This window comes from Ascaphus truei, chromosome 10 (assembly GCF_040206685.1).
Source record: "Ascaphus truei isolate aAscTru1 chromosome 10, aAscTru1.hap1, whole genome shotgun sequence".
Classification (NCBI taxonomy): domain Eukaryota; kingdom Metazoa; phylum Chordata; class Amphibia; order Anura; family Ascaphidae; genus Ascaphus; species Ascaphus truei.
The window spans coordinates 16,794,835-16,821,472 of NC_134492.1; the positions used below are offsets into that span (position 1 = coordinate 16,794,835).

General features: G+C 43.0%; 1 protein-coding gene across 1 annotated transcript in view; it reads left to right on the forward strand.

Moving 5' to 3' along the window:
• The window catches only part of OMA1 (OMA1 zinc metallopeptidase), a 53,971-nt gene extending 29,244 nt beyond the window's left edge, over positions 1-24,727 (forward strand). Inside the window, exons 8-9 of the mRNA XM_075616016.1 lie at positions 14,416-14,565; positions 24,051-24,727. Coding sequence (XP_075472131.1) covers positions 14,416-14,565; positions 24,051-24,242 — 342 coding nt within the window. The 3' untranslated portion in view covers positions 24,243-24,727. The remainder of the gene's footprint in view (positions 1-14,415; positions 14,566-24,050) is intronic.
• The last annotated feature ends 1,911 nt before the right edge of the window (positions 24,728-26,638 follow it).

A 26,638-nucleotide genomic window follows, 5' to 3' on the forward strand; every position in this document is an offset into this window, starting at 1 on the left:
TTTTAAAACTCACTTACCTTGTTCTGTCCTCATCAGACTCTTTAAGAGTAAATGTTATGCTATTATTTAGGAATCCGTGTTTTAACCCCTTAAGTAACACAGTGGTTCTCAACTCCAGTCCTCAAGAACCCCCCCCCCCCCAAACAGGTCAGGTTTTCAGGATATCCCTGCTTCCGCACAGGCGGCTCAATTAGTGGCTCAGTCAAAGACTGTGCTGAAGCTGGGATATCCTGAAAACCTGACCTGTTGGGGGAGGGAGGGGAGCTGGAGGACTGGAGTTGAGCCCCCCTGCCTTATAAAACCAGTACCCTGCATAATGAAAGCAAACATCTATACCATGTATAGAAAATGCGAATGCCCTAGACCAGGGGTGCGCAAACTTTTTTTTGCTGCGCCACCTCTGCTGCTCCGGTGGTGCCCCCCACCTTACCTCGCGCGGCGTCAAATGACGCCGCATGGTCATGTGACGTCACATGACCACGCGGCGTCATTTGCCATGGACACGAGTCCTAACGCCGGCAGAGACAAGGTAAGTTGAGAGTTGCAGGGGGCCTTATGCAATCCCCTGGCATTTAATTTAAATGCCTCGGGGGAAGAGCGCGGGGCCCCTGCAACACCGCGCCACCCCAGAAAAATCTCGCGCCCCCCACTTTGCGCACCGCTGCCCTAAACTCAGAAGTCATGCTACGTCTGTTTTCCAATAATTACCATTTCGCTTTGAAACCCTTGGCTGCTTTGCACTGCATTGCTCAGCCCTTGGCAATGAAGGGGTCAATTGGAAATGCAATTAATTACATATTCTACAATATTTCGGAATACAATCATACAGCAAACTATTAATAACCACCCAGCTCTCCTATTCTGTTGTTTTGGTGGACGATCTGCAGTTTAAAATCCCAGGCGAGAGTGTGTTTGCCACTAGGAAACAAAGGGCATCTTATTAGTTGTATTCCTAGCTTCTTTGTTATTTTGAGGGCAGAGATGGCATGATTACAGAGACCTGATGAAAGGAAAAGTGGAACATATTCATTTTTCACGGGATACAAATAAGGAAGAATGTGGACAGAATATTTCTAAGAAAGCTAATTATTTTTTTTTAAAGCAGCAAAACACAAAAAATCCTGTTTTAAAAAAAAAAAAAAAAAAAAATCGGTTCTGTAGTATTAGATAATACTGTGCATTAAAAAACAAACAACTAATGCTATTTGTATTGGTTATTTATAATGTACTGATCATCCTTTGGTTGCTACAGCAACCATTTAGAAAGCCATATCCACTTCCTCTTTTGAAACAGGCTCTGAAACGCACCTTCTTGATCTCTGCGCTTTGGCAACAAAGTATCACAAACATGTGATGCTGTGTTCCAAAGAACAGACTGTCTATTACTCTGAAAGCTGTAACAATAACGTATTACACTTAGGCTGCGCTTATAGTGACAGCGATGCAACGTCGTGGCAAAACAAATGCATTGTCGTCGCTTACAGTGGACGTGACGGAGCGACAGCGCTACCAAAAATCTGGTAGTCACTGTTTTTTTTCTTTTTCGAGAGACGGTCTCCCCTTGCGGCCAATCAGAGAGCTTCTCCGTCCCTCTGCCCTCCCCCTTTCTGACGTCACTGGCCTTGTAGCCAGCGACGTCGCCTATACTTTAAATAAAATAATTGCAATGGCGACGGGTGACATCATCGGTCGCGTCCGTTTAAAAAGGTGTTAACGGCCTGTTCACAAACATATTTAGTATCCAGTAGAGAGGAACATGAAATAAACCAGTAAATGGTAACATATTCCAGCCCTATTCAGTTATTCTGCTTGGCTCTGGACAGGGCTAATTTAAATTGATAATTGGGATTGATTAAAACACTTTGTCCTAGACATCCCTGTGCAAGGGTCAGTTCTACCTTTTTCTTAAATAGCCAGAGGATTGTAAATCAATATTTTTGTGTGCATATCGTGCACAAATTGTTCCGTTATTTACATTTTTCTAGGTTGTTTTTAATCTCTCTGATGCTCTTCGGGCTCTGTAGTTCCTAGCAGGCTCCAGCATCACTTAACCCTTCATGCCCTATAGCCGTACAGGGTACATAAGTGGTGGGCAACTACTGTCCTCAAGGACCACCAACAGGTAGCCCTGCTTTAGCACACGTGGCTCAATCAGTGGCTCAGTGAAAGACTGATATCCTTAGATATCCAGGGCTATCCTTAAAACCTGACCTGTTGGTGACCCTTGAGGACTGGAGCTGGCCACCCCTGGTGTACGTCATGATGAGCAGCACCTGGGGACTCGTGGGACTGTACTTCATCAGGGTTTGCCCGTTTTCTAAGGGCAGCGATGATGGGGAACTAAATGGAAGGGGAGATGGGGCCTCATTACATAATCGGAAGCAGGAAGTGATCACATGATCGCTGGGGCCACACAGGGTTAAAGTGATATATAAATAGGATGAGAAGAACAGAAAGCGCACACTTCCTGGTGCAATAACGTTTTTACTAGATTAATGAGACAAACAAACAAATAGTGGTAATACACTCACAAACATCCGAATAAAATAAGCAATTAGCCGCAGTTCACAGATCCGCGCTGGAGATATGCAGAGTTGTCCTCACAGGGGGATACTCCGCCTGTTGCTGCAGCGCGTCCGCTGCTTGCTTCCGCCTTTCCGGTAATGGGAGGTTCCTGCTGTCTCTCGTGACGCCTCCCTAGTGCGTCACCATGTAACCTCCGTACGGCGTCGCAACAACCCTGGCGACGCGCTGCAGCAACAGGCGGAGTATCCCCCCGTGAGGACAACTCTGCATATCTCCAGCGTGGATCTGTGAACTGCGGCTAATTGCTTATTTTATTCGGATGTTTGTGAGTGTATTACCACTATTTGTTTGTTTGTCTCATTAATCTAGTAAAAACGTTATTACACCAAGAAGGGTGCGCTTTCTGTTCTTCTCATCCTATTTAGTTATCATTGAAGTGCTGGGTTGGCACTTCCAACTGAGGGAGCGGCACCTTCCTGGAACTTTGTTTTTTGGACTGTTTCTGGCAACAGATTGGACTCTAAGGTTGTATTTAACCCCTTAGGGGCCAACTCAAGGACATTTATACATTCATATTTGCTTGTTGTTAAGCGCCTGTAGCTGAACTGTATGTATTGTGATTATTTAACACACTTATTCACGTAGTTTTGAGTTCTCCAGCTTAGATACATTTTTAAAGTGATATATATATATATATATAAATATATATATATATATATATATATATATATATATACACTGTATTTATATATCGAGGGGCAAATGTTTTCAAGCTATGATGTGGCCCTTTTTCTAGCCCGTTCCCACAAACCAGGAGGGCTTGTGGTACTTCTCTTATACATTCCTATATCAAACAATGAAAATACAGATATTCTTTCAAAGAGCAACTATTTTGAAATCAATCCCAGTAATGTTGTAGTCACAAGCTGCAGCGAAGATACTTGCGGTTTGCGGAGTTTACAGCGTCCTCCTCGGTCTGCATGAATCCGATATACATACGCTGTCTGCCCGCTCCTGTTTTATACTGAAATTGGTAACGGACGTGTTTTTTTTATCATTCTCCTGTACACACAATATTGGACTGGAAGCTAGAATGTTTGAATGAACCAGTCTGGAGATTCCCAGTGATCTTGGCATCAATGCAAAAGGCATTTTGTTTTGAGCAATGGCTGTTCTGAGAGGTAGCCAACTTTATTCTCCTCACTGCCAGGAAAAGGCAGAAAAACTGTGTCTTCCTCCGGAAATGGTGGTTAACACTGGAAAGGGGGTGTCAAATATGGAAGTACGGGCCTCCCAAAAGCAGGCGTGTCTCTTACCTACCCTGGAGTTGCTGTATTTTGCTCTTTATGCCGCTGATCCAGGGAAGAAAGTCTGGCTACATTAATAATTATGTTAAAGCAGCACTCCAATCTGCGTTTTAAAAAAAATATATATATTTGTTTTCCCTTTAATATGCGCATCAATACAATCCACACAATGATAAGTAATTAGCTAAGTTGCTGATTTGATCCATTCTCCTATGATCGATCGGCGAAGATTTGGTTCGCGGGTTCACTAAATGGCTGTCAGTGCAGCAGAATAGGACCAAAGATGCAAAGTTCTGTGGGCAAGATCATGTGACCAGGCAGTCACTAGATACAATCGGTGCACTGCTAGAGAGAGAGCAGGGCTCAAAAAGGAGGGTGCCAGAGCCTGTTTCGGGTTGGGAAGGGGATGTGACTTTGTAAATGGTGGCTATAGAAACAAAAAAGGCTTGTTACATTATAATACATTAAAATGTAATTCAAAGTTCATTTAAAAAAAAAATGCTACAAATATTTTCTCATAGTATAGAACTGACTTATTAAAACAAAAAAAACAAACACATGTAGGATATTCCTTGGTCTGCAGTTTTAACTTCAATAAAAAAAGAAAATGAATCGAGCAAGGAATAACCGCAACCAAATCATCAACACAGCCTTTTTGTATCTTAAAAAACGATCCATCTGACTGTAATCAGTCCAAGTATTTTAGGGCAAAAACAGAGTATGACGTGATCGATAAAATTGAGACTGTAATGTATTTTTCTAAAGTGAAATATTTAAAATGTGGCAATAAATCAGGGGAACTCTTAGCCAACCTCCCCTTATTCCTACATTAATCACTGCAATTAAAGAGGAGGATGGGAGCAGATGCATAAAAACTGCACGAATTATAAAAGTCTTTGAAAGATTTGATATAAAGTTGTATGAGGCTAGGAATGAGAATTAGATTAACGGAAACATTTTGGATGCCGATAAATCTTCCCAAAAAGTCTGTCAGGGGATCTGCAGACTCTTATTCTTAGATGAATGAATAGGTGCTATATCATTATAACCCTCCTGGGTTGGATCGGGATACGTCAGAAGTCTACAAATTACTTTGTAAAAAAAGGGAAACCTAATACATGAGCCCTGAAACCAGGGGTGGTCAGCTTCAGTCTTCAAGCACCACCAACAGGTCAGGTTTTAAGGATACCCCTGCTTCAGCACAGGTGGCTCAATCAGTGGCTCAGTCAATGACTGATTGAGGGACTGATTGAGCCAGGGATTTCCTGAAAACCTGGTGGCCCTTGAGGACTGGAGTTGGCCGCCCCTGCCTTAAACGAAGCCGTTCTAAAAGTCGTTCATAAGAAAGGTAGAGATTGTGAAGACCTTGTCTCTTAAACCAAGATGTCAAACTCCTTACGGAAATATTAGCTAATAGATTAAAGAAATTAATATCAAGCATAGTTTCTGAAAATCAAACTAGTTGTGTGCCAGGAAGACGTTCTGTTCCAGTGCCCTAAAAGTTCTGGTAGTTCTTGATTACCATAACAATCACCGTGTGGTTAAATATTCCAGGAAGCATACACGGATTGTGGGTTGGTTGCTTTGAAAGGACTTTCGACCAAACATCTTGGTTCCACCTGTTCTGCACTATTGAACAATTTGGAAATAAATCTACTAAAGAATACAAGCACAGGTACTTATTAATTACCAACTCACAGAATTTTGTTATTGGGGTAAAAGGTTTGGGGCATGTTCTTTACTGTGGCGCCAGGGCCTTTTTTAGTTTGTATTGGATCTTGGACATTCCTTTCCCTATTTATTCCTGATTGGTCTATACCTGCCAGTTAAAACGATACATGATTTTGGACGTTTTTCTGGATTTACTATAAACTTTAGTCAGTGTGAAGAACTTGCCATCTGGAAGTCACGGAGGATCACCCTTAAAACTAAAATCAACCCTTTTCACTGGGCTCAACATCAAATTAGATATGCAGGTATACTAATTCCCAATGATGTTAAACAACTATAATAATATATGTCCGCTATTGAAAAATGTCAAAATTTTAAAAATTACACAAATGGGACAGGCTTTTATCTCTGTTTTTGGGACAAAGGTAACTTAACAAAGATGATGTATTTCCCCAAACTACTACAGTATATCCTTTGCGTATGCTGCCTTTAATACTTAGAAGCAAGGACATACAAGATTTGCATAGACGGTTAACTCATTTAACTGGTCTGAAAAGAAGATGACGTTAAAAGCTCCGAAATTCCAATTAAGTATAAGAGATGGAAGAATAGCTAGGCATAAACTCCGATACTATAACTGGGTCAGCCTGTTTTGATATAGAAGTGTCTATATGAACCAATTCACTATGCCCGAAATAGAGAAATGTTATATGAACAATTTTAATCAAGCAGCCTTACTACACGCAGATAAAACTCATATACCTAGACGTATAGCATGCTTCTTTATAGTGGCTTGGAGGGCTGTTACAGCTAATTTAAGCATAAGTGGTTTGTCTTCGTCCCATTTTTTCCTAATCCTGTATTTCCGGCTGTAGATACGGAAGTGCTGTTTCATTAATGGTGAAAAGCAGATATGGAATCTATGCGAGATTTTAGACATAGAAAACCAATGCCTCAAATCATTTGAAGACATTAGAAGTGTGTTTGCGATACGTACAGTAGATCGAATGTATTCGCCTATCTAATCTAAACCGGATAACTCCCCAGGCTTCCAAAGTAACAAACTGCATACAATGTTAATGTCTTGGAATAACAAAATATTTTGTGTGGGCTCCATTCCTGGAATTTGTCTTTGTGACTTGAGACCGCTTACCTTACCGTTTTGAAATGGAAGGAGTATATTTTGAGAGCTTTCGGATTTAGAGGAGATAATGGAAGGATTAAGCAGAACCTACAGGTGCACTCATGCAATAACTTGGAGAGAGAAACAATTGAAAAAAAGCCCACCGAGCCTATATATCGCAGCAAAAATATAGTTACAAAACTGCATAGGAATGTTAATAGCTGTTGTGCAAAATGCAAATACCAGGATGCTGATATACAGTATTATATAACCTATGGAAATGCAAATACACCCAAGGAATTTGGATACAAGTGGATATTTTTTTATTTATTTTGCACTAATATTTTATTTCTTATATATAATAAACATTTGGGAGAGGGATACAAAAGAAAAACAAGGGGGGAGGGGAGGTACATCTCCATCATCTTGTGACATTGTCTTAGCTATCTACAGTATAGTTAACAGCAAGAATAAAAGCATATTTTTCCATCTACAATCCCAAATCTGCAGACATAGGGCTGCTCTAGGCTTAGAATATAAGAGCTAGGGCTCCTCTTTCCCGAGTCACCCCACCTGCCATAGTTCCCAGACCCTATTGTAGGTATGTATGCATGTATATCTTTATTTATATAGCGCCATTGATGTACATAGCGCTTCACAGCAGAAATACACGTGACAATCATATAAATAACAAATAATACAAATAACACATAATGGGAAGAAGCGCTTCAGACATAAAAGTAACATTTAGGAAATGGAGTCCCTGCCCCGAAGAGCTTACAATCGAATTGGTAGGTAGGAAGAACGTGTAGAGACAGTAGGAGGTCGTTTTGGTAAGTGCGTCTGCAAGGGGCCATGGTTTATGTGTGAGGTGTAAAGTATCACGGAGCTACTCATATGCTTCGTTAAGCAGGTGTGTTTTAAGGTGGGTCTTAAAGGTGGATAGAGGGTGCTAGTCGGATATTAAGGGGAATGGTATGGTGTGGGTCAGTCAGTGAGAAGGGTTTAAAGCAGGAGAGGGCTTTAGATACAAAGAGGTGACATAGATTTAGATGAAAGAGAGAAGACATCCTTGAGCAGAACGCAGGAGCCAGGATGGTGCATAGTGAGAAATTAAGGGTGAGATGTAAGCAGGAGCTGAAGAGTGTAAAGCTTTAAAAGTGAGGAGGAGAATGGAGCGTGTGATGCGGGATTTGATAGGAAGCCAGGAGAGGGATTTCAGCAGGGGAGACGCTGAGACAGATATAGGAAAGAGTAGAATGATTCTGGCCGCAGCATTTGGGATAGATTGTAGGGGAGACAGGTGAGAGGCAGGAAGGGGTTACAATAATCGAGACATGAGAGAATGTAGGATCTGGTGTTATAAATTAGGAAGGCCGTACGCTTTTTTCATAATTCCCACCTCATTTACTTTTTTACATTTTGTAAGGTGGGGGCCTCCTTTTTTTCACAACTCTTTGCTATTTCACACCTCACTGCAGTAAGGACATGGGAAGCCGGCCTCCACTGGGGCATCGGGAGGTTCTCCAATGGTTTTGCCAGGAGGAAACACAGTGGGTTAAATACCATTTTAGATTCTAGAAGTGACTCTAGAAAGGTATGTATGGATACCAAGTAACGTTTAACCTTCGGACACGACGACCAAAAATGAACCATGTCTCCCTTCATCCCACACGCCCTCCAGCATTTGTCTGAGGTTCCTGGGTATATCTGGCTCAATTTCCAGGGCGTCGAGTACCACCGGAACATCATTTTCTAAATGTTTTCTTTTAATGTTGATGCCAATTGAGGATTTGAAGGCTCCCTCCAAAATGTCCTCCCAGTCCTCCCTGGTTATGTTTATGTTCAGATCAATTACCAATTGACAAAGTCACTCGCCTATATGTCTCCTATATCTTTGATGTTTGCATTCTTCCAAGGAGTTGTAAGCCCTTAAGTGAATCCCTGGTGGGAAGTTGGGGTTGTCCCATAATGGTGGTCGTTTTGAAGGGGTGATTGTAAGAGGGAATTTCAGTTTAACCGAGTTACATATTCTAGTTGTATAGTTAATTGTCGGGGACTTGGACCTGTAGAGCTGATGTTGCTCTTTGGTCAGCCATAATCTGACCTGGAGTGAGTGTGGTTCAGAGAGCAAACATTCTATACTAAACCATCTGTTCCGCTACTGAGGTGCGTGCCCAGGTTTCAGGTGTTTTATTTGTGCCACCAAGTAGTATCTGTGCGGGTCTGGGACTGATAAGCCTCCACCCTCCTTAGGAAACATAAGAACTGCCCTTGATGTCCGTGGCCTATTATTTTTACAGATATATGTATAAAATCAGTTTTGAAGGTCTCTAATAACTTTGTTCGGGAGTGGGATTTGAAGAGCTTGAAAAACATACAGTAACCTGGGTAAAATGTTCATTTTGAGGGAGCACATTAATCCTATTCATGAGATTTGGAAGATAGCCCACTTTGCTGGGAAAGGAATTTTCAAGATCCAATACTAATGACGTAAAGCTTTTCTTCTTGTGTCATGTGACCCTCCTCTGCGACGCCACGCACTAGAGCTGACAGCTGCAGAGAGGAGAGCACGTGGACACAGCCCTGTGAAGTGAGGAGAGAGCTGACAGCTGCAGAGAGGAGAGCACGTGGACACAGCCCTGTGAAGTGAGGAGAGAGCTGACAGCTGCAAAGAGGAGAGAGATCGGCTATTGTGCTGCGAAATGTTAACGCGATCCCGATTTATAACGCGGTCTCATTCTGTGGCCCCCAAGGACCGCGTTATAATGGGATTCAGCTGTATATTCCCCCCCCCCCATTCAATATGTGCATCAATACAATCTGCACACTGACAATTGATTAGCTAAGCTGCAGATTGATCCGTTCTCCTGTAATCGACTGTAATCGATCGCTTGCTCAGGGTTATTTAATTCAGTTCTTGCACAGCATTTTGGGTAATGTAGTCCTGGAATATGATTTACTAGGCAGTTACTAGATACAATTGGTTCACTGCTAGAGAGAGGGTGGGGCTCAAGAGGCAGAACCTATCAGAAGAGGAAGGGGAGCGAAATCCAGTGCTGTCATGCGCTTAGGCAAACAGCTGAGGGAAATGACACCAAAGTGTCAGTGATCTGACAATGAGGGAACATTCGTCGGAGGGCGCGGGGGGGGGGGGGGCACAATGGAGGTTGGGGCTCTGGGGCACTAGGCTTAAAAGGGAAGGGGCTGTCACTTTGGAAATGCTTCCTACATTAGAAACATTAAAAATGTCTTTAAAACATTATTTTAAATGCTACAAGTATTTTCTCACAGTACAGAACTGATTTATTAAAAAAAAACCACACATGTAGGATATTGCTAGGACTGCAGCTTTAAATGTATTCAGTGGGTCCTGCTTAAAATGTGTTTCCTGCAAGAAGATTATGTCCTCGTCTAGTCTTTTAAATTGACAGGACTAAACTCCTTTTGTAATTTGAGTTTAGGCCTTTGACATTGATGGAGATTCATTTAATTACTGCGTTTGTGGCCATTTGATATATCTTGGGTCAGTGTCAATGTGTCTGACCCCCAAGTTTAGACGGGTTTTAATGTACTTCTTACCAGAGTAGTTTGGTCAAGGAATTGTAGTCACGACGATAGAGATGCCCTAAGGGAAGAGAGCGGGGGTTAGGACTAAAAATGGGTGGGTAAAAATTAATAAGGTCGTGGGCCAGTGCAACTTGCACCTTGTAGAAGGAGGTAAACATTCTCCGTCTCACGACCTCCAGGAAAAATAAGAGGAAGGTCCGAGACTCAGGTGGTAACATTCCACTAAGGGGGCGGGGGGGCACAGGCCTCACAGGAGCACTATCCAGCCCCCTCCCTGGGTTCACTTTTTCAGTCCTTTTATCATCTTTGGAGGCATGCACGTGCCTTCATAGGTTAGTCCTGCCTTGTATAGAACTGTTTAAACCGTGTTCACGCTTTATACCATGCATCTATGGGCTTTCATGGACAGGGCTCACTACACGTCCATCCACCTCAAAGCCGCGCATCCGCCCCCAGTGGTTATTTTTTTTAAGCAATAGTCTAAATACGTATATGGTGGGTTTGGGTTTCCAGCTTGCAGGGGTTGTGTGTGTTAATACATTTCAATTGGTAAACAATTGTTTGGAGGTTTCTGACTCTGTGCTTCCTGGTTTTACGCTCACTCATCCCACTTTTAAATGGCAGGTCTTGTTGTGCACCTGTGAGTGACCAGTCTATTCATACAGCTCTCCCTCCATTAGAGAGGTTCAGAGCCTTTGCAGGTTGTGTTAGGACTTGCAGAAGAGGGGGATACCTTGGTGGGGTTTGCAAAGTTTAAAATGCTTTGGCCAAAAAAATGTAACTAAAAGACACATATGAAAAGAAAAACAGGTAAGTATTTATCTATATGTTAAGTGTCCGGCCGCTCCTCCTTCTCTTACCGTGCACCCCAAAACTGTAACAGTCTACCAGAGACTCTCACAGCTGCCACCAGTCTAAGTTCTTTCAAAACTAAAGCTGTCTCACATTTTAATCTGGTCTGTAACTGTTACATACGCCTATAATATATACTATCTCTAACTGTGCATGTAATGTTTGTATATAATGTATACCCTGTTCACTTATGGAACTGTGTATGTAATCATGTATTATTTGTCATCTTAACTCTGTGCCCAGGACATACGTGAAAACAAGAGGTAACTCTCAATGTATTACTTCCTGGTAAAACATTTTATAAATAAATAAAATATAATTTGACATATTGGCTGTAGCACTGAGGAGTTTTGTCTTTTGTTATAGACTAAATAGTTCCTTTGCATCTCCTACGCCACTGTTTGTTTGGTATCTCACACGATGAATATAACCTGCCAACACATTTGCACATCTCTAATTGTCAAAATCTAGAGATTATCACTATAATCTTGCTAACAGCTAGAGGATGTAACACACACACACACACACACACACACACACACCTCCTCGCCCAGTTAGCAAAGCCAACCCACTGGTAAGAATGGGAATTCTGACCTCAACGATTGTTTTTTAATGCAGATAATGAGAAGATATATATTGTATATTGCTTAGGGACATCATCATTCCAATACTGTCATTTGCTGCAGCAAATTAATTGAGACATATATCGTTTGGTTTGTTTTATTTTGTGGTATGACATGTTGTTCTTCATGTTCCTTTTTTCTTTATTTTAAACAAAAATAGTGTGCAACTTGGCTTGGCATCCGCCAACATGATCTGCGCTCCGTGACACCCGCACCGACATATTCCCAAGGCTGTCATTGTACACTATCCTTGCTGTATGTCACCCGGACATGTTCAATAAACACATAAGAACGAAAGAGAGCATATAACTCTCGGCGTCCATGTATCGAGCTGTTCTGCCTTTCTACGTTCCTTGCACTAGCTCGGGATTTGGGGAGTACATAAAGAAAGATGAGGCGCTAGAGTAGGTGGCACATACTGTATATTACCTTGTGATGTTTCACATTTTTACAGTTGGGACATTCACATGGTTTTTGTTAAACGTGGAGATTTTTGCTGCAAGTAATTCATAGTGTAAAGGTCGCCACAAAACATACCTGGCGTGAGCTGTAAGGATGTTGATTAAGAATTTAACAAGCGTTTATGAATGCGGCAGCGCGTGCTTTACAATGAGAAAGTATGGGACTGTCTGAATTTAAGGTGCGATTGGGACACTTTGCCGCGGATGTAACATTCAGCAAATAAATAATGTACCCGCAGAGCTGAAACTGTGCTCTGCAGGTCTCTTACACAAAAGCTAAAGCTGCCAAATCCCATTTATTACAATTGAATTGGCTTCAACAAGACCAAAGTATTTAAGTTGTGTATAAAATATCTTTCTAAGGTACTGTAGATATATTAAATAGTTTATTAAAACAGTCTAACGTTTGCAGTCTGTTCTCACACAATATATAGCCAAGCCTTTGTTTTATTGTTCATCCAGATTAACTGTATTGTCTAGGCCAGTCCTCAAGGGCCACCAACAGGTCAGGACTTAAGGATATCCCTGCTTCAGCACAGGTGGCTCAATGAGTGGCCCAGTCATAATGACTGAGCCACCTGTGCTGAAGCAGGAATATCCTTAAACCCTGACCTGTTGATGGAACTTGAGGACTGGAGTTGACCACTCCTGGTCTAGGCTTTAAACTGGTTTAAAGACCCGAGTTATGAATGGCAGGTGTCGTGTGATGGGGTCTCTGCTTTGAAGTTAACAACTGACCTACACTTTTACACACACGATTGTATTAATGTGGACTTTGTACAGTTTAATAGATCTAGCCACCCCAGTTCTGTGCTATCTATTGCAAAGATTAACCTATTGATTTTATTCTGTAACATTTTCACCTGGATGGAGCCGCTTATGAAATCATTGTAAGACCCTTGATACATAGAGAAACAATACAGCAATCTTGGCTACTTTCTCTAAGAAGGAATTCTGATCTATAGTAACAATACTATTTATTTGTTCTCGTATAGGTCAGACAACCTACGCAATGCTATACATAGAATTGTACAGGCACCACCAGTCTCTCAGAACAGATTACATTATACTTAAAAAAAAAAAATTTTTTTTTTAGTTCCTTGTGCACAGGGAGATAAAGGGACTTCCCAAAAACACAAGGAGCTGACACTAGGATTTGTACTGGGTAAACTGACACTTGCAAATAGATGATATACTAGGCTGCTTCATTCGATGCTCCGTATACACTGTTTGTAACTTTTTTGTATTTAGCATATTTTTTTCCACAAACCATTTTGATCTGGGGAAAGGATTCATTCTTTTTCTAGCTCTTTCTGTTTTTGAATCGGAGAATTATAAGTGAGGTGTTAGGCTAAGGCCCCGCTCCCAGAGTCAGCGCACCTGCGCTGCTGACAGGCGGTGCGCTGACACTACACAGACCGCGATCTGCGGTCTGTAGGGAGCGGGAGCCGGAGCGGGAGGTGGGCGGGAGGTGGGAGGTTTGATCGGGAGGTGGGCGGGAGGTGGGAGGTTTGACAGGGAGGGGGGGCGTGGCTTGAGCGGAGGGACCCGCTACTCTCCCCCCCCTCCCTCCACGGACTCGGGCTGGAACTGGAAAGTAAGTTGAAACACACACACGCAGGCACTCATTCATACACATACACACACACACACACGCGCACACACACACACAGGCAGGCACTCACGCACTCATACACACACACGCGCGCACACACAGGCAGGCACTCACGCACTCATACACACACACACGCGCGCACACACAGGCAGGCACTCACGCACTCATATACACACACACACACACACACACACACAGACAGAGGCACTCACCTGCTTTCACTCCACACTCCTCCCCGCTCCCCGAAGCCTCTCCTCCTCCCGAAGCCTCCCCTCCCCTCCCCATTGGCTCACAGCCACACACGTCACGCTTCAACGCTAGGAAACACCATTCTCTGGTGTCTCCAGCGGCTGACGCGCTACAGGCGTGTAGTCAGCTGTGCAGCCAGGGGGGACCGGGACCGGCTCGCGAGGATTCCCCTGCTGGTGGGGAACTCGCGACCCGCCGCCCGCGCCAACGAGCGCAGCGGGACCGAGGCCTTAGCTCTTCCCTATCTCATCCTATTGGAACTCCCTAAATCACAAGTTGATAGGGTAACAGTCAAAGAACCTCAATACAATGACGCAAGGAGATTGATGGCAGGATGTGGATGCCACTAGTTGGTGTCACTTTAGTATCAAAAGTACATGTAGGCAGTCTTCCATACATGTTTGCTTTTTACTTACAGGCCTGTGTGGATGTGAGGGCCAGTTCTGTCTTCTGGCAGCAAATGGAGGTCTCAGAGACCATGGAAGGGTATCCTCGGATACCAGAATGGCTATCCACACATCCATCCCACGAGAACCGTGCAGAACACTTGGATAGGCTCATGCCAGAGGTGAGTGGGGATGTGTTCCAGAGAAATGTGTTCTTTTTTTGTAATGTCCGAATGTCACCGGTCAGTTGGTACTTCCAATCAAGTGGTGCCTTCAGTCCCAGTGGGATTTGTGTGACAATGTCCCCTAGTGCAAATATCCCCTACACACAGACTCTTTCTAGGTCTGTTGTGCATATATTGTATGATTATGTGTAACCCACACCAGTAACTAACAGGATTAGATTTTTGAGGCCTTTTTCTTTGCTTAGCTATATTTATTAGTCCTGAGTCTGAATACAGGAGAGATAACACATTTGACTATCCCCCACACCAAGGGATTGGTAACCAAAAGGGCATTGTAAGGCCTGTAATATAGTGGGTGCGCGCTATATATGTGTGTGTGTATATACTGTATATGTATATATTTATCAAAGTTGGACATGTTATGTTAATAAATTATTTATTCTCACATGTCTGTTTAAAAAAAAATTATATAATAAATTATTAACTTTCAAACAATCTATACACATACATACACACACATATATACACACACACACACACACACACACACACACACACACACACATATATACACCCATATACACACACGTCATAGCCTGTCGCTCACAGCACGGTCCCGTACACACAAAAAGTGTGTGTCACGTGCACGAGCGTACGCACGCGCCAACTATAAAACAAGCCTAAAGGAAACCAGAAAATTGTTCAGCTGGGAACCATGTAATAAAAGGAGTAATTTTGGAAGATACCAACCAGGAGACTGTAGGATTCCCTTTGTGGTAAGGACCTTGCCTTTGATGTGGTGAAACTGGGTTTCAATGCCAGTGACATATCTTCTTCTTGTGCCCTTGGGCAAATCATTGCCCCATGCATCAAAAACTGGCTTGTAATCTCATTGTGATTCAGATTTGAGACACACCTGGCATTCTACAGGAACATTACCATTAATTTTATAGGCTAAAGCTGGTAAATTCCAGGCATTATTGAAATCCCTGCTCTCTGATTGGTTAAAATTCTGGGCATTATCCATTCATCAATGGGCCGTAATTTTTGGAACCGTGCCAAGTTTTTAAGCCAATCAGCTTTGAGTTCTCATCTACACACAGTGACAGCAGCTCTCAGACAGGAGAGGTGATTGGACAGGAGCCAGCAGCCAGGCACTAACTCCTCCCCCACCCTGCCTGCAGCCAGGCACTGACTCCTCCCCCACCCTGCCTGCAGCCAGGCACTGACTCCTCACCCACCCTGCCTGCAGAGAGCTCCACACAGGAGAGTGAGGAGAAATGTGTGTGTGTGTGTCTTCTGTGTGTTTTGTGGGTGTAGAGGGGCGCAGCAGAGTCTGTTTTGTTGGTGTGGGTGTAGAGGGTGGGGGAGGACTTCATAGTGTGTTTTGTTGGTGTGTGTGTGGGATTACAGGGGGCTGAAGTGTGTTTGTGGGTGTTGAGGGGAGGCTGCAGTGTGTGTATATAGATGGGGTCTGTGTGTATGTACAAATTAATTTTAATAAACACGTGCGGTAAAAGCAAATGTATGTAGACGATCATGTTGATGAAAATCAATATGATTACAAAAGTGTCTATCTTTTTTATGAAAAATGTTAAAAAGAAAGAAAGAATAAGCCTACATTTAGCCAATAATAGTAATAATCCCCTCAGAACAGGGCATTACTGGCCAATAATGCCCTGTTCTGAGGGGATTATTACTTAAATACTATGAAAACGGTTGAGACCTGCCTAAGCATTTTGGAGGTATCTCAGGGTGGAGGAGTTTGTCTAGCTACCCCTGTATATACAAATATAACTATTAATAATGCATGCATCATCCTCTGTTTTCTAAGTGCCTGAGCAGGCCTATTCAATGATTCTGTGTAATAATTTCAAAGGCGGACCCTAGTATTAGCTGCGGCTTTATTATGATATATTATTCTAAAACACAGGTAGAAGTCTGTTCTTTTGCTTGTTCCTCAAGTGTTCTCATACACCTGCTGCATTGCAAAACTTGTCTTTCATTTTGTATTTACGTTGGAGTGCCAGCACTGCAAAACGGGCGCCTTCAGTGATAAACACACAGGCTGCCTACCTAGCTGTACTCCTGCTGTCAGGCTGGCTGACAATGGTTCCAGTGGGCTCGCTGCCACCGAAACAGATCGGTACTAAGGTGCAGCGTGGCCAAGATTCCGTGCAGGCTCTGCTAATGTATCTGAGGGCAAGATTCCCAGCTATTAATGAGAGCCGGTAATACTGCCCGCCTCTCCCTTATAGAAACCAGCTTGTTTTATTTGTATTATTTCAGGTATTGTTTAATGTTTTTTAATTCAGAGGAAGCATTATATTTTATGACCCGGCTAGTTTTTGCAGACATCGGTTACAGGTTTATGAGGGAACATAGGTTGACGAGTAAGCATTTTGATGTCCAAGTGCTGCAGCTCATTGTTTGCAACGCATCGCAGCTCATTGTTCTGCAATGCATCGCAGCTCATTGTTCTGCAACGCATTGCAGCTCATTGTTTGCAACGCATCGCAGCTCATTGTTCTGCAATGCATCGCAGCTCATTGTTCTGCAATGCATCGCAGCTCAGCTCGTTGTTCTGGAATACATCGCAGCTCATTGTTCTGCAATGCATCGCATCTCGTGGTTAGGCAATGCATCGCAGCTCATTGTTCTGCATCGCAGCTCAGCTCATTGTTCTGCAATGCATCGCAGCTCATTGTTCTGCAATGCATCGCAGCTCAGCTCGTTGTTCTGCAATGCATCGCAGCTCATTGTTCTGCAATGCATCGCATCTCGTTGTTCTGCAATGCATCGCAGCTCATTGTTCTGCAATGCATCGCATCTCGTTCTGCAACGCATCGCAGCTCATTGTTCTGCAATGCATCGCATCTCTTTGTTCTGCAACGCATCGCAGCTCGTTGTTCTGCAATGCATCGCAGCTCATTGTTCTGCAATGCATCGCAGCTCATTGTTCTGCAACGCATCACAGCTCATTGTTCTGCAACGCATCGCAGCTCGTTGTTCTGCAATGCATCACAGCTCAGCTCGTTGTTCTGCAACGCATCACAGCTCATTGTTCTGCAACGCATCGCAGCTCGTTGTTCTGCAATGCATCACAGCTCAGCTCGTTGTTCTGCAATGCATCGCAGCTCATTGTTCTGCAACGCATCGCAGCTCATTGTTCTGCAACGCATCGCAACTCAGCTCGTTGTTCTGCAACGCATCGCAGCTCGTTGTTCTGCAACGCATCGCAGCTCATTGTTCTACAACGCATCGCAGCTCATTGTTCTGCAACGCATCGCAGCTCATTGTTCTGCAACGCATCGCAGCTCATTGTTCTTAACGCATCGCAGCTCGTTGTTCTGCAACGCATCGCAGCTCATTGTTCTGCAACGCATCGCAGCTCAGCTCGTGCTGCAACGCATCGCAGCTCGTTATTCTGCAATGCATCGCAGCTCGTTGTTCTGCAACGCATCGCAGCTCGTTGTTCTGCAACGCATCGCAGCTCATTGTTCTGCAACGAATCGCAGCTCGTTGTTCTGCAACGCATCGCAGCTCATTGTTCTGCAACGCATCGCAGCCCCGTCCAGTAGAAAAGAGCAACGTGTCTTCATTGCTAATGCAACCTTCAACACCAGAGGAGTCTCCTCAAGCAGAGAAGAGTTCAACAAAGCAATGTGTTGCTGGGAACTCAGACCGCGAAGGGTTAAAGAAGTTAACTCATGTTTTTTTTTTTTTTTTTTTTTAATGTTTTCTTTCACATTCCTTTTTACACTATGACTATCCTCTGAACTGCAAGCAGTGGTACTTATTGCTTCTTATTTGGGAGGACTTTCTGCTCTAGTAAAGCAAATACTGTGAGGAGGACTAGCATTTGTTTTCTTACTCCATCGCAACCCAAAGGGGTTTGCCATTGTATGACTCCATCAAGCATAAAATGAAGCATCACTCCCAGTTTTAGAGATATTTTAAAGAATAAATTAGTTGCCCTCACAAAATCTAAAAGTGGCTCAATCTGTGCAGGATGCCTTTGGTTTTAGAGGTATTATGGGTAGGGTGACCAGATTTACAAAAGTAAATTAAATAATTAAACATTAAAAAAAAATTATAAAACAAATGACATTACCAACGGCTCCCCTTCCCCTTTGTGTCTCTCCACCCCTCTCTGTCCCCCTTCACACACACACACACACACACACACACACACACACACACACACACACACACACACACACACACACACACACACACACACACACACCTACCTCATTCTGTCCCTCTCCCCGTCCCTCCATTCTCTCTCTCCCCCATTCTCCCCCCCATCCTCTCTCTTCCCCCCATCCCTCTATTCTCTCTCTCCCCATCCCTCCATTTTCTCTCTCCCCATCCCTCCATTCTCTCCCCATCCCTCCATTCTCTCTCTCCCCATCCCTCCATTCTCTCTCTCCCCATCCCTCCATTCTCTCTCTCCCCACATCCCTCCATTCTCTCTCCCCATGCTGTGTCTCTCTCTCTCCCAATGCTGTCTCTCCCCTCCCCACATGCGGTGTCTCTCCAAATTCTGTGTCTCTGTCTCCCTATTCTGTGTGTCTCTCTTCCCATTCTGGGCCCTACTTGTCACTGTGGAGCATGGGTGACGGGGAAGCCATTTTGGACCCTGGCAGCAGACACCAGAAGTTTTCACTGACTCACCTCTGTGTCTTACTGCTGCGGCTCCGCTGAAGCTAACCCTGCCCTCACAGCTGCGGCCAGACCCAGCCTCCGCTCTCCTCCCTGCCGGCATCCTTTGCTCTCTGCCGCCCCTCCCCCCCCCCTTCTCTGATGTTCCGGGACATCTGGTCACCCTAATTATAGGCTTCCTATTCCAGGATCTTTCCAAAATGGGACAAAATGGCGGCTTTGAACTTCCTTTCTGAGGAGCCAATGATTGACTTTGATGTTACTTGCACTTGGGCCGCAAATCAGGCCTTTGCGTTCGTCATATGCCTTTCCCCTACTCTTCCCTCACCCTGCTTCACAACAGCCTGCACCATCCTCCTCATGAACAACTCGACCCCCCCTTCCCCCATTGCTCATTTTGAGTGCAAATCTTTTTAATGCCGGAGTGAAACCTTGCAAAAGTATGTCAATCCTTGTATGAAACAAGTTACATTATAAACCTTCTGACAATGTAGAATACACAATGAAATTTATCCCACATAAAAGTAAATATTGCGGGTAGCAATTATTGCTTGAACAACTTCTCAATATACCATACATTGTGAAGTATAGCTAATAATAAAATGCATAAGGCCGCGCTCATAGTGCCGGCGATGCAACATCGCCCAAAAACAAACGCATTGGCGCCGTCGCGCGCGCTTATAGTAAGCGCGACGGCGACGTGAATTTCTGCAGCTGGGAATATTTGATTTTTCTGGGGCTGTCGCGTCACGTGACAGCCCCTGAACCAATCAATGGCTCAGTCGACCTCGCCGCCGTCGCCGCAAAGCGATATACAACTTTCGCTAGGGGTGACGTCACTCGTTCGGTCGCGTCGCCCGCCGCGGGCACTATACGCGCGGCCTAAGGCTGCGATTATAGTGCCGGCGATGGAGACAGCAACGTTGCGTCAAAACAAATGCATTGCTGCCGTCGCGTGCGCTTATAGTAAGCGCGGCGCGACGGCTTGGTCGCGATCGCTGGAAGTCATCTCAATTTGATTTTTCCAGCGACCGCAGCCTGCCGTCGCCGGCGCTATAAGCGCAGTTTAAGAATAACATGTTCTGCTGAGTAGATTTCCTTGTGGATGAGCTGAGTAATGTGTGTGAATACAGATATAATTGGATGTACTTTTGGATTCGCTTCAATTGATCTTATTAAGTCCATATGCTTCTGATGTGTGTGAGCATATAAATAACATAGCCAGACAACGCTTCCAGATTTCCGTTAATCTCTATGGCTGCAGACCGTCACAGCACTCTCACTTTGTGAGCTTAAATATGCATAAACTTTCATGGTTCAGTATTAGATTAAAAGGTTCCCGAGCTGAAATTTCAATAGTGGCCGTTAAGATTCCCCTTTAATGTAGAGAAAATGCTTACGGTGTGCAGTAAGTCTACTTTTATGTATTGGAGGGATCTTAGCCGCCATGCAAGTACAGTCTGAGGCATGTAGCACAGCATGTTCAATATGTATCTTATTTGTACAACTGGAGTTAGGGAAAGTTTAATCTTATAATATTTGGACTTCCCACTCTCTATTTGCAAAGTATGCACATCCGTTAACTCAGGGGTGATCAACTAAAGGACCAAAGACTAAGCCCCTGATTGAGCCCCCTGTGCTGAAGCAGTCAAAGACTGAGCTACTGATTGAGCCACCTGTGCTCAAGCAGGGATATCCGGAAAACCTGACCTGTTTTTAGCTGTTGAGGACTGGTGTTCGCCACCCCTGCTCTAAAAGATCCACCGAATCGCAGGTGGTGTAGACGTACCTGCTTAACAATGTGTCAGCTGTTCGGAATGCTCCGTTTACATTTGCTGCAAATTGCCAGCCGAAAATGGTGCCGTGCATTGAAACAAAGTGCCCCTTTAAATGTCACAGCAGGTTCATGCTTCATCCAATCCAGATTTCCTCTTTACCCTCCAGCAAGAATTAAAGCCGTTTCCGCTGTGTCTAAATGCCGAGTACAGGCGATGTTTGTCAGTGTTAATACAATAACCCAAGACACATTAAAAATAAGCTTCTTGTCTCATTGTTTCTTGGCGACATCTTTTTAATAAGGAATAAAAACAAATGTTTCAGGGGTACTGTATCTTTAACGTTTGGTAGTAGAAATCCATAGCTCCTGTTGCCGTGACAGTATTTAAACATAGTCTGGTCTCCTGGCAACAAGATGCTGCCCAAAATAGTTGCGAGTAAAGCTAAAACCGTCTTCTTCCCGAACATAGGATGTGATCTGGTAAAGTAGAACAGGGGTGCTCAACTCCAGTCCTCAAGAACCCCCAACAGGTCAGGTTAAGGGTATCCCTGCTTCAGCACACGTGGCTCAATCAGTGGCTCGTAATTGCAGGTGTTACATAATTACATAGCAGATGAGGTTGAAAAAAGACATACGTCCATCAAGTTCAACCGATGTTTAATTTAGACGACAGATACTTTATTCTACATCCGTACTTACAGTATATTGATCCAGAGGAAGGCAAACAAAAAAAAACCCAGTGACACATTATCCAATGCTGTCTCATACAGGGAAAATGTCATTCCTCCCTGACTCCAGTGTTGATCACCGTTATTTGTTCACTTTGGTCCAAGGAGGGCTACCCCCTTAAACTGCAAATATCAAGATCTGGGCATAGAAATGGCGGTGAGGGGATTTAGGGGCGATAACGCCTAATGTTCATTAAGAGCAATTCAAGTTAATATCTCTAACGATTACTCAATGCTCTCACTGATCTCTGAATAACCCCAGTTGTGTGTCACTTTTTGCCTTTGGGATACTCCCAGTAAGCGGTTATACAGAGCCAGCGTCACATTCAAGGGCACTTGTATTTGTAGAGCTGGAATGATTTTACAGATCCTTTATTTCTGAGATCTCACGATACAACTCAAAAATCCCCAAATAGACCTATTTAAAATAGCATATGGCCAGTTTCAGCAAGTAACATCTAGTAGGATCTTTGCTTCCAAGACCTAATGCAAGGAGTTCCCAGCCAGACTTCAGATAAATATCCCATCGGAACAGTATATTTGGTATGTGCACTTACACAGGTTGGTAGATTCTTTTAATATAGAACAGCCCGCGCACACATTGCAGAACAGTGGCTCTTGAGGGGTATTGTTCTGATTTGGCTCCGCTTCTGTATTGTACTGTAGGTCTTGGAAATCTCTAAGCCAGAGGTTCTCAACTGCTGTCCTTGACCCACCCACCCCCCAACCCCCCCAACTGGTCAGGTTTTAAGGATATCCCAGCACAGGTGTCTTTGACTGAGCCACCTGTGCTGAAGCAGAAAGCCACTGATTAATCCATCTGGGCTGAAGTTGGGATATCCTGAAAACCTGACCTGTTGGGGGGTCTTGAGGACTGGAGCGGAGAACCCCTGCTCTAAGCAATCACTCTACACTGATCCTGTCCTCTAGGAAGTTGTATTGTGTCATTGTTCTTTGTTGTATTGTGTGCTTTATATTACCCTTTCATCTACATAATTACTAGGCATGCTGAGTGTATGACTTGGGTGCATATTGTGTATTTGAGGCCACACATACATAAAGGAAATACAATTTCTGGTTACTAAGAAGAGGGTTATTCCCAAAGAAGAATGTATCACATTTACGGGGGTTTATACTGAAGCAGCTAATTTTGGGTCTGATTGCGGTGGGATTGGCTGCTTTGGATGCTTATTAAATTGACCCCCAAGTCAAACAGAATACTATCCTTTTTATTATAATTTCAGTTCCCTAAATCTGGGTATACTCATGGGACATTTATTGGAACAGGAGATACTGTATAAAACAACAGGCCGAAGTTGGGTCATTCTACACAACCTTTCCCAAATGTAGCCAGAGTCAGAATATCAGCCTCATTTTTGCTGCTGAAACAGTTGGTCAATAAAAGGATTATTGTATTTTTCAAGCTACTTCTTAATCCCGTGTTTCTGCGTGTTCGCTATAACACTGTTCGACGTAGTAATGCAGACTCACAAAAGACTGAACATTGGATATAAACTACAGTCACCATCTGTTTCCATGTTAACTCATGTGTTCAGCAAAACAATCCATAATTGGTTATTTGTGTGTTTAAGGGTTAAAGGGGCAGCTTGAATACAGATTTTAAAATTGTGATAGGACATTAAAAAAAAAAAAACACCTGAACTGGTTTAAGCTCTAATAGGACTCAACCGCCATATTAAACGTGATGGTTTCAACAGTTTGGGTTCAATCAATTTAATCTCCCACCCGAAATTCTAGGACAATCTCAGGCTGTCATTTTAATCTGGGGTCAGTGGAAACCCTTAACTCTCCACTAGCAAATAAACCAGCACGTCCTCCAAGCCTGTGTAGCAATAAGAGTTATAACTAAATCTCAACAACATTCTTCTACAGTTACTGTATTCCTGTGGTCTTGAATGTAGATTAAAAGCGCTAAAGGGATTGCCTCAATGCATCCTATTTCCCACCTGATCCACCAGCCTGGACATCATACTTAAAATGCAAGATTTTTTGATACATAGGATTCTGGGTAAAAAACATACAAGTTAGCACATGAAATAATTAGGGAGACATTACCAGAGGCCAGCACCTTTCAGCAAAGTCGATTTCTGAGTCAATATAAGCCTCTGAAATTCAAATATTAAACACATACACGAGCCTACAGTAAGTAAATGCTTATGTCAAGTATTGTAGCAACATTACTGGGTTATACTGTATATAATCATACAAGAATATATGGGTATATGTGTGTGCATATATACACACACTACTACTAAAAAAAAAAAACTATTCCTGTTTCTCTTCTTCAGGCAATTAAACTGAGAGAAAGGTGCAACTGTCCAGCCCTCTCTGGTCCTGACCCGCGATTAATTTTCAATCGGAGCGTGCGGCGTCTCCTGCAAACCTCCAGGGAAACAGAACCCAACAAGCAAATCGCAGACCTTGTGCCAATCCAAGTGGATGACAAAGTCCCACGAGCTTCTGCAGTCAAAGCAATTTAGTGGATTATACAACATATCAAAACTGTCCAAATTGATAGTGAAAACTGTGACAACATTTAGCATTATACTTGAGAGGTTATTTTTTAAGATATCAATGGAATTACTGTGTTTGGTTCTCTCCTTTGTGTTGCCTTAAACCTCTGGAAAATCTTTTTTTCTACTAAATGTCTTCGTACGTCAACAGTGATATAAGATGTGTCATTTGTAGGGGCACAAATACCTCTTGATTTTAGGACAATTTGCAGCATAGGCAACCTACTTTAAGGTAGAGGTTTATTGTGCAATTCAGAGTACCTAGCGACAGTGAAAATGCTAAACGCTGGTATTCATAATTTTGGTCGACCACAATGTTCTTGAATAAGGAGATAAAACAGTTTTTCTATATTTATGCCATAAATAGGAAAGACCTTTTTAATGCAAATTTATTCTCCTTGTATTAAAAAAAAATGTTGTATGTTTGTAAATACAAATGCTGTTTTACCCTGCACCATCATACCTCACACATTGGAATGTAATAAATGACGTGTGTGTGTGTGCGCGCGCGTGTCGCCTCCCCGCAGGGCACAATAACGCTCACACTACACCCCAATTACACTGGCACCACCAGTATTAGTTTAAGGACTTGCACCGCAGAGGTCCTCGGGTCCCCCTTTCTTCCAGTAAAATAGCTAAATTAAACAGAAACCCAATTTAGCTAAATGTGTCCGAAAATGAGGACAAACTTCAAAAGGTGCTAGGTTCAATTAGCGCTCAAACACAATACTTATTATTGCATTTAAGTACTAAAGGTGCCTGTTGCAGAACAAAATTACAAAATGACATGCAGTATAAGTCAGACCGGTTATGAAATAAAAAGGCACAAAACAGAAACCCGATACATTACTGCCGAAATTCTTGTAACAGGTCCTCTAAGGGGTCATGGAAGAGAAAATATGAGACTGATGCCCACATGCCACACTTAGTAGATCTGCCCTTGTGGGTTTCACCCACAAATCTTTATACTCATAAAAACATTACCTGTGAAGGATAGCGGATCCCATTGCAGCTGGCCTGTTCCCTATTTGTCTTCTGAGAGACATTGTTATGACTTTACGGCGAGAGCTTCCCAGATGTTTTACAATTATTTAATTTCCTATTTAATCAGAGTATAAAATAATTCATAACTCTCACCGTAATCACTGGATTAATGGCACCCACATCCTCGTATTCGGTGGGTTGTGAGGAATACATACGTATCACAGGTGACGGTCCTCTTTATTCCCTTGGGAGTAAAATTAATTATCTATTGTGTCATGGCAATATTTTCCTACTTCTTGCCTTACGACAGCCGGTTCTGGTCGAGATATACTTACAAGTGATGCAACTACAGGTTGTACAACACTAACATTATTCTTAGTTCTTGTTGGCCCGTCCTGTAAATGAACTAACTCCAGGACGCCTGGTTTGGGTTGATGAAGAATATGTATTTTAAGCTCCATATAAGGATCTTCCAATGGGTCCATACAACTCATCAACTGCCTGCCATTGTCCATTTAATATAAACAGGTCTGGCTAATTCCTGGATGCATTTCTTTAATTGTTGGATAGCCACTAAAATTGGTCTTGTACCATTTTATTGCACATATCGATATTGCTAGAAGACAGAATAAAAAAGGCCTTTTATAAAACAAGGTTAGCCTCTGGGTTGCCATACTGCACATGAGATTTAACTTTTAACTGGACTTAATGTGACACAGTATTTCAGCTTAACCATTAAATGTGCATTTGTTACGTTTGCCCCATACTTACAGGAATTTAAACATGTTGCTGGGTTAGACATTCTGCATTCCATCTTACTCGATAGATTAATGGTTTCCAACCTTTTTTTGGATAAGGACCCCTAGAATTATATTGTAACCCTCTCTAATAGCGCGTCTGAGTTCAGATGCATTATAAGGAACCTCAACCCTCTCTAATAGCGCGTCTGAGTTCAGATACATTATAAGGAACCCCAACCCTCTCTAATAGCGCGTCTGAAATGAGATGCATTGTAAATTTGTCTGTATTTGGTACAATCTTCAAATGACCTGCAAATTGCAGGGAACCCTTTGGGATGCCAGGGGAACCCTGGTTGAAAAACACAGCTATAGAACATCATAACATTTTATCATGAACAAATAATCATATTATAAATGTAATCCAGGGAAGAGGCAAATCTCCATTTCAACCATTTCAAATTTTGAGGTGCTATATTTTAATGAGTGAAAACATTTCAGGTTTAACCATTTCAGCATGGGAAAGCAGACAATTGCCACTCCGATTTATAGTCTGAGAATCCTGCAGATAGAGGGCCATGTTTACGAAACCATGCTATGCCTATCTGGCGCCAGGAAGAAAAATTGGTATACAACATTTAT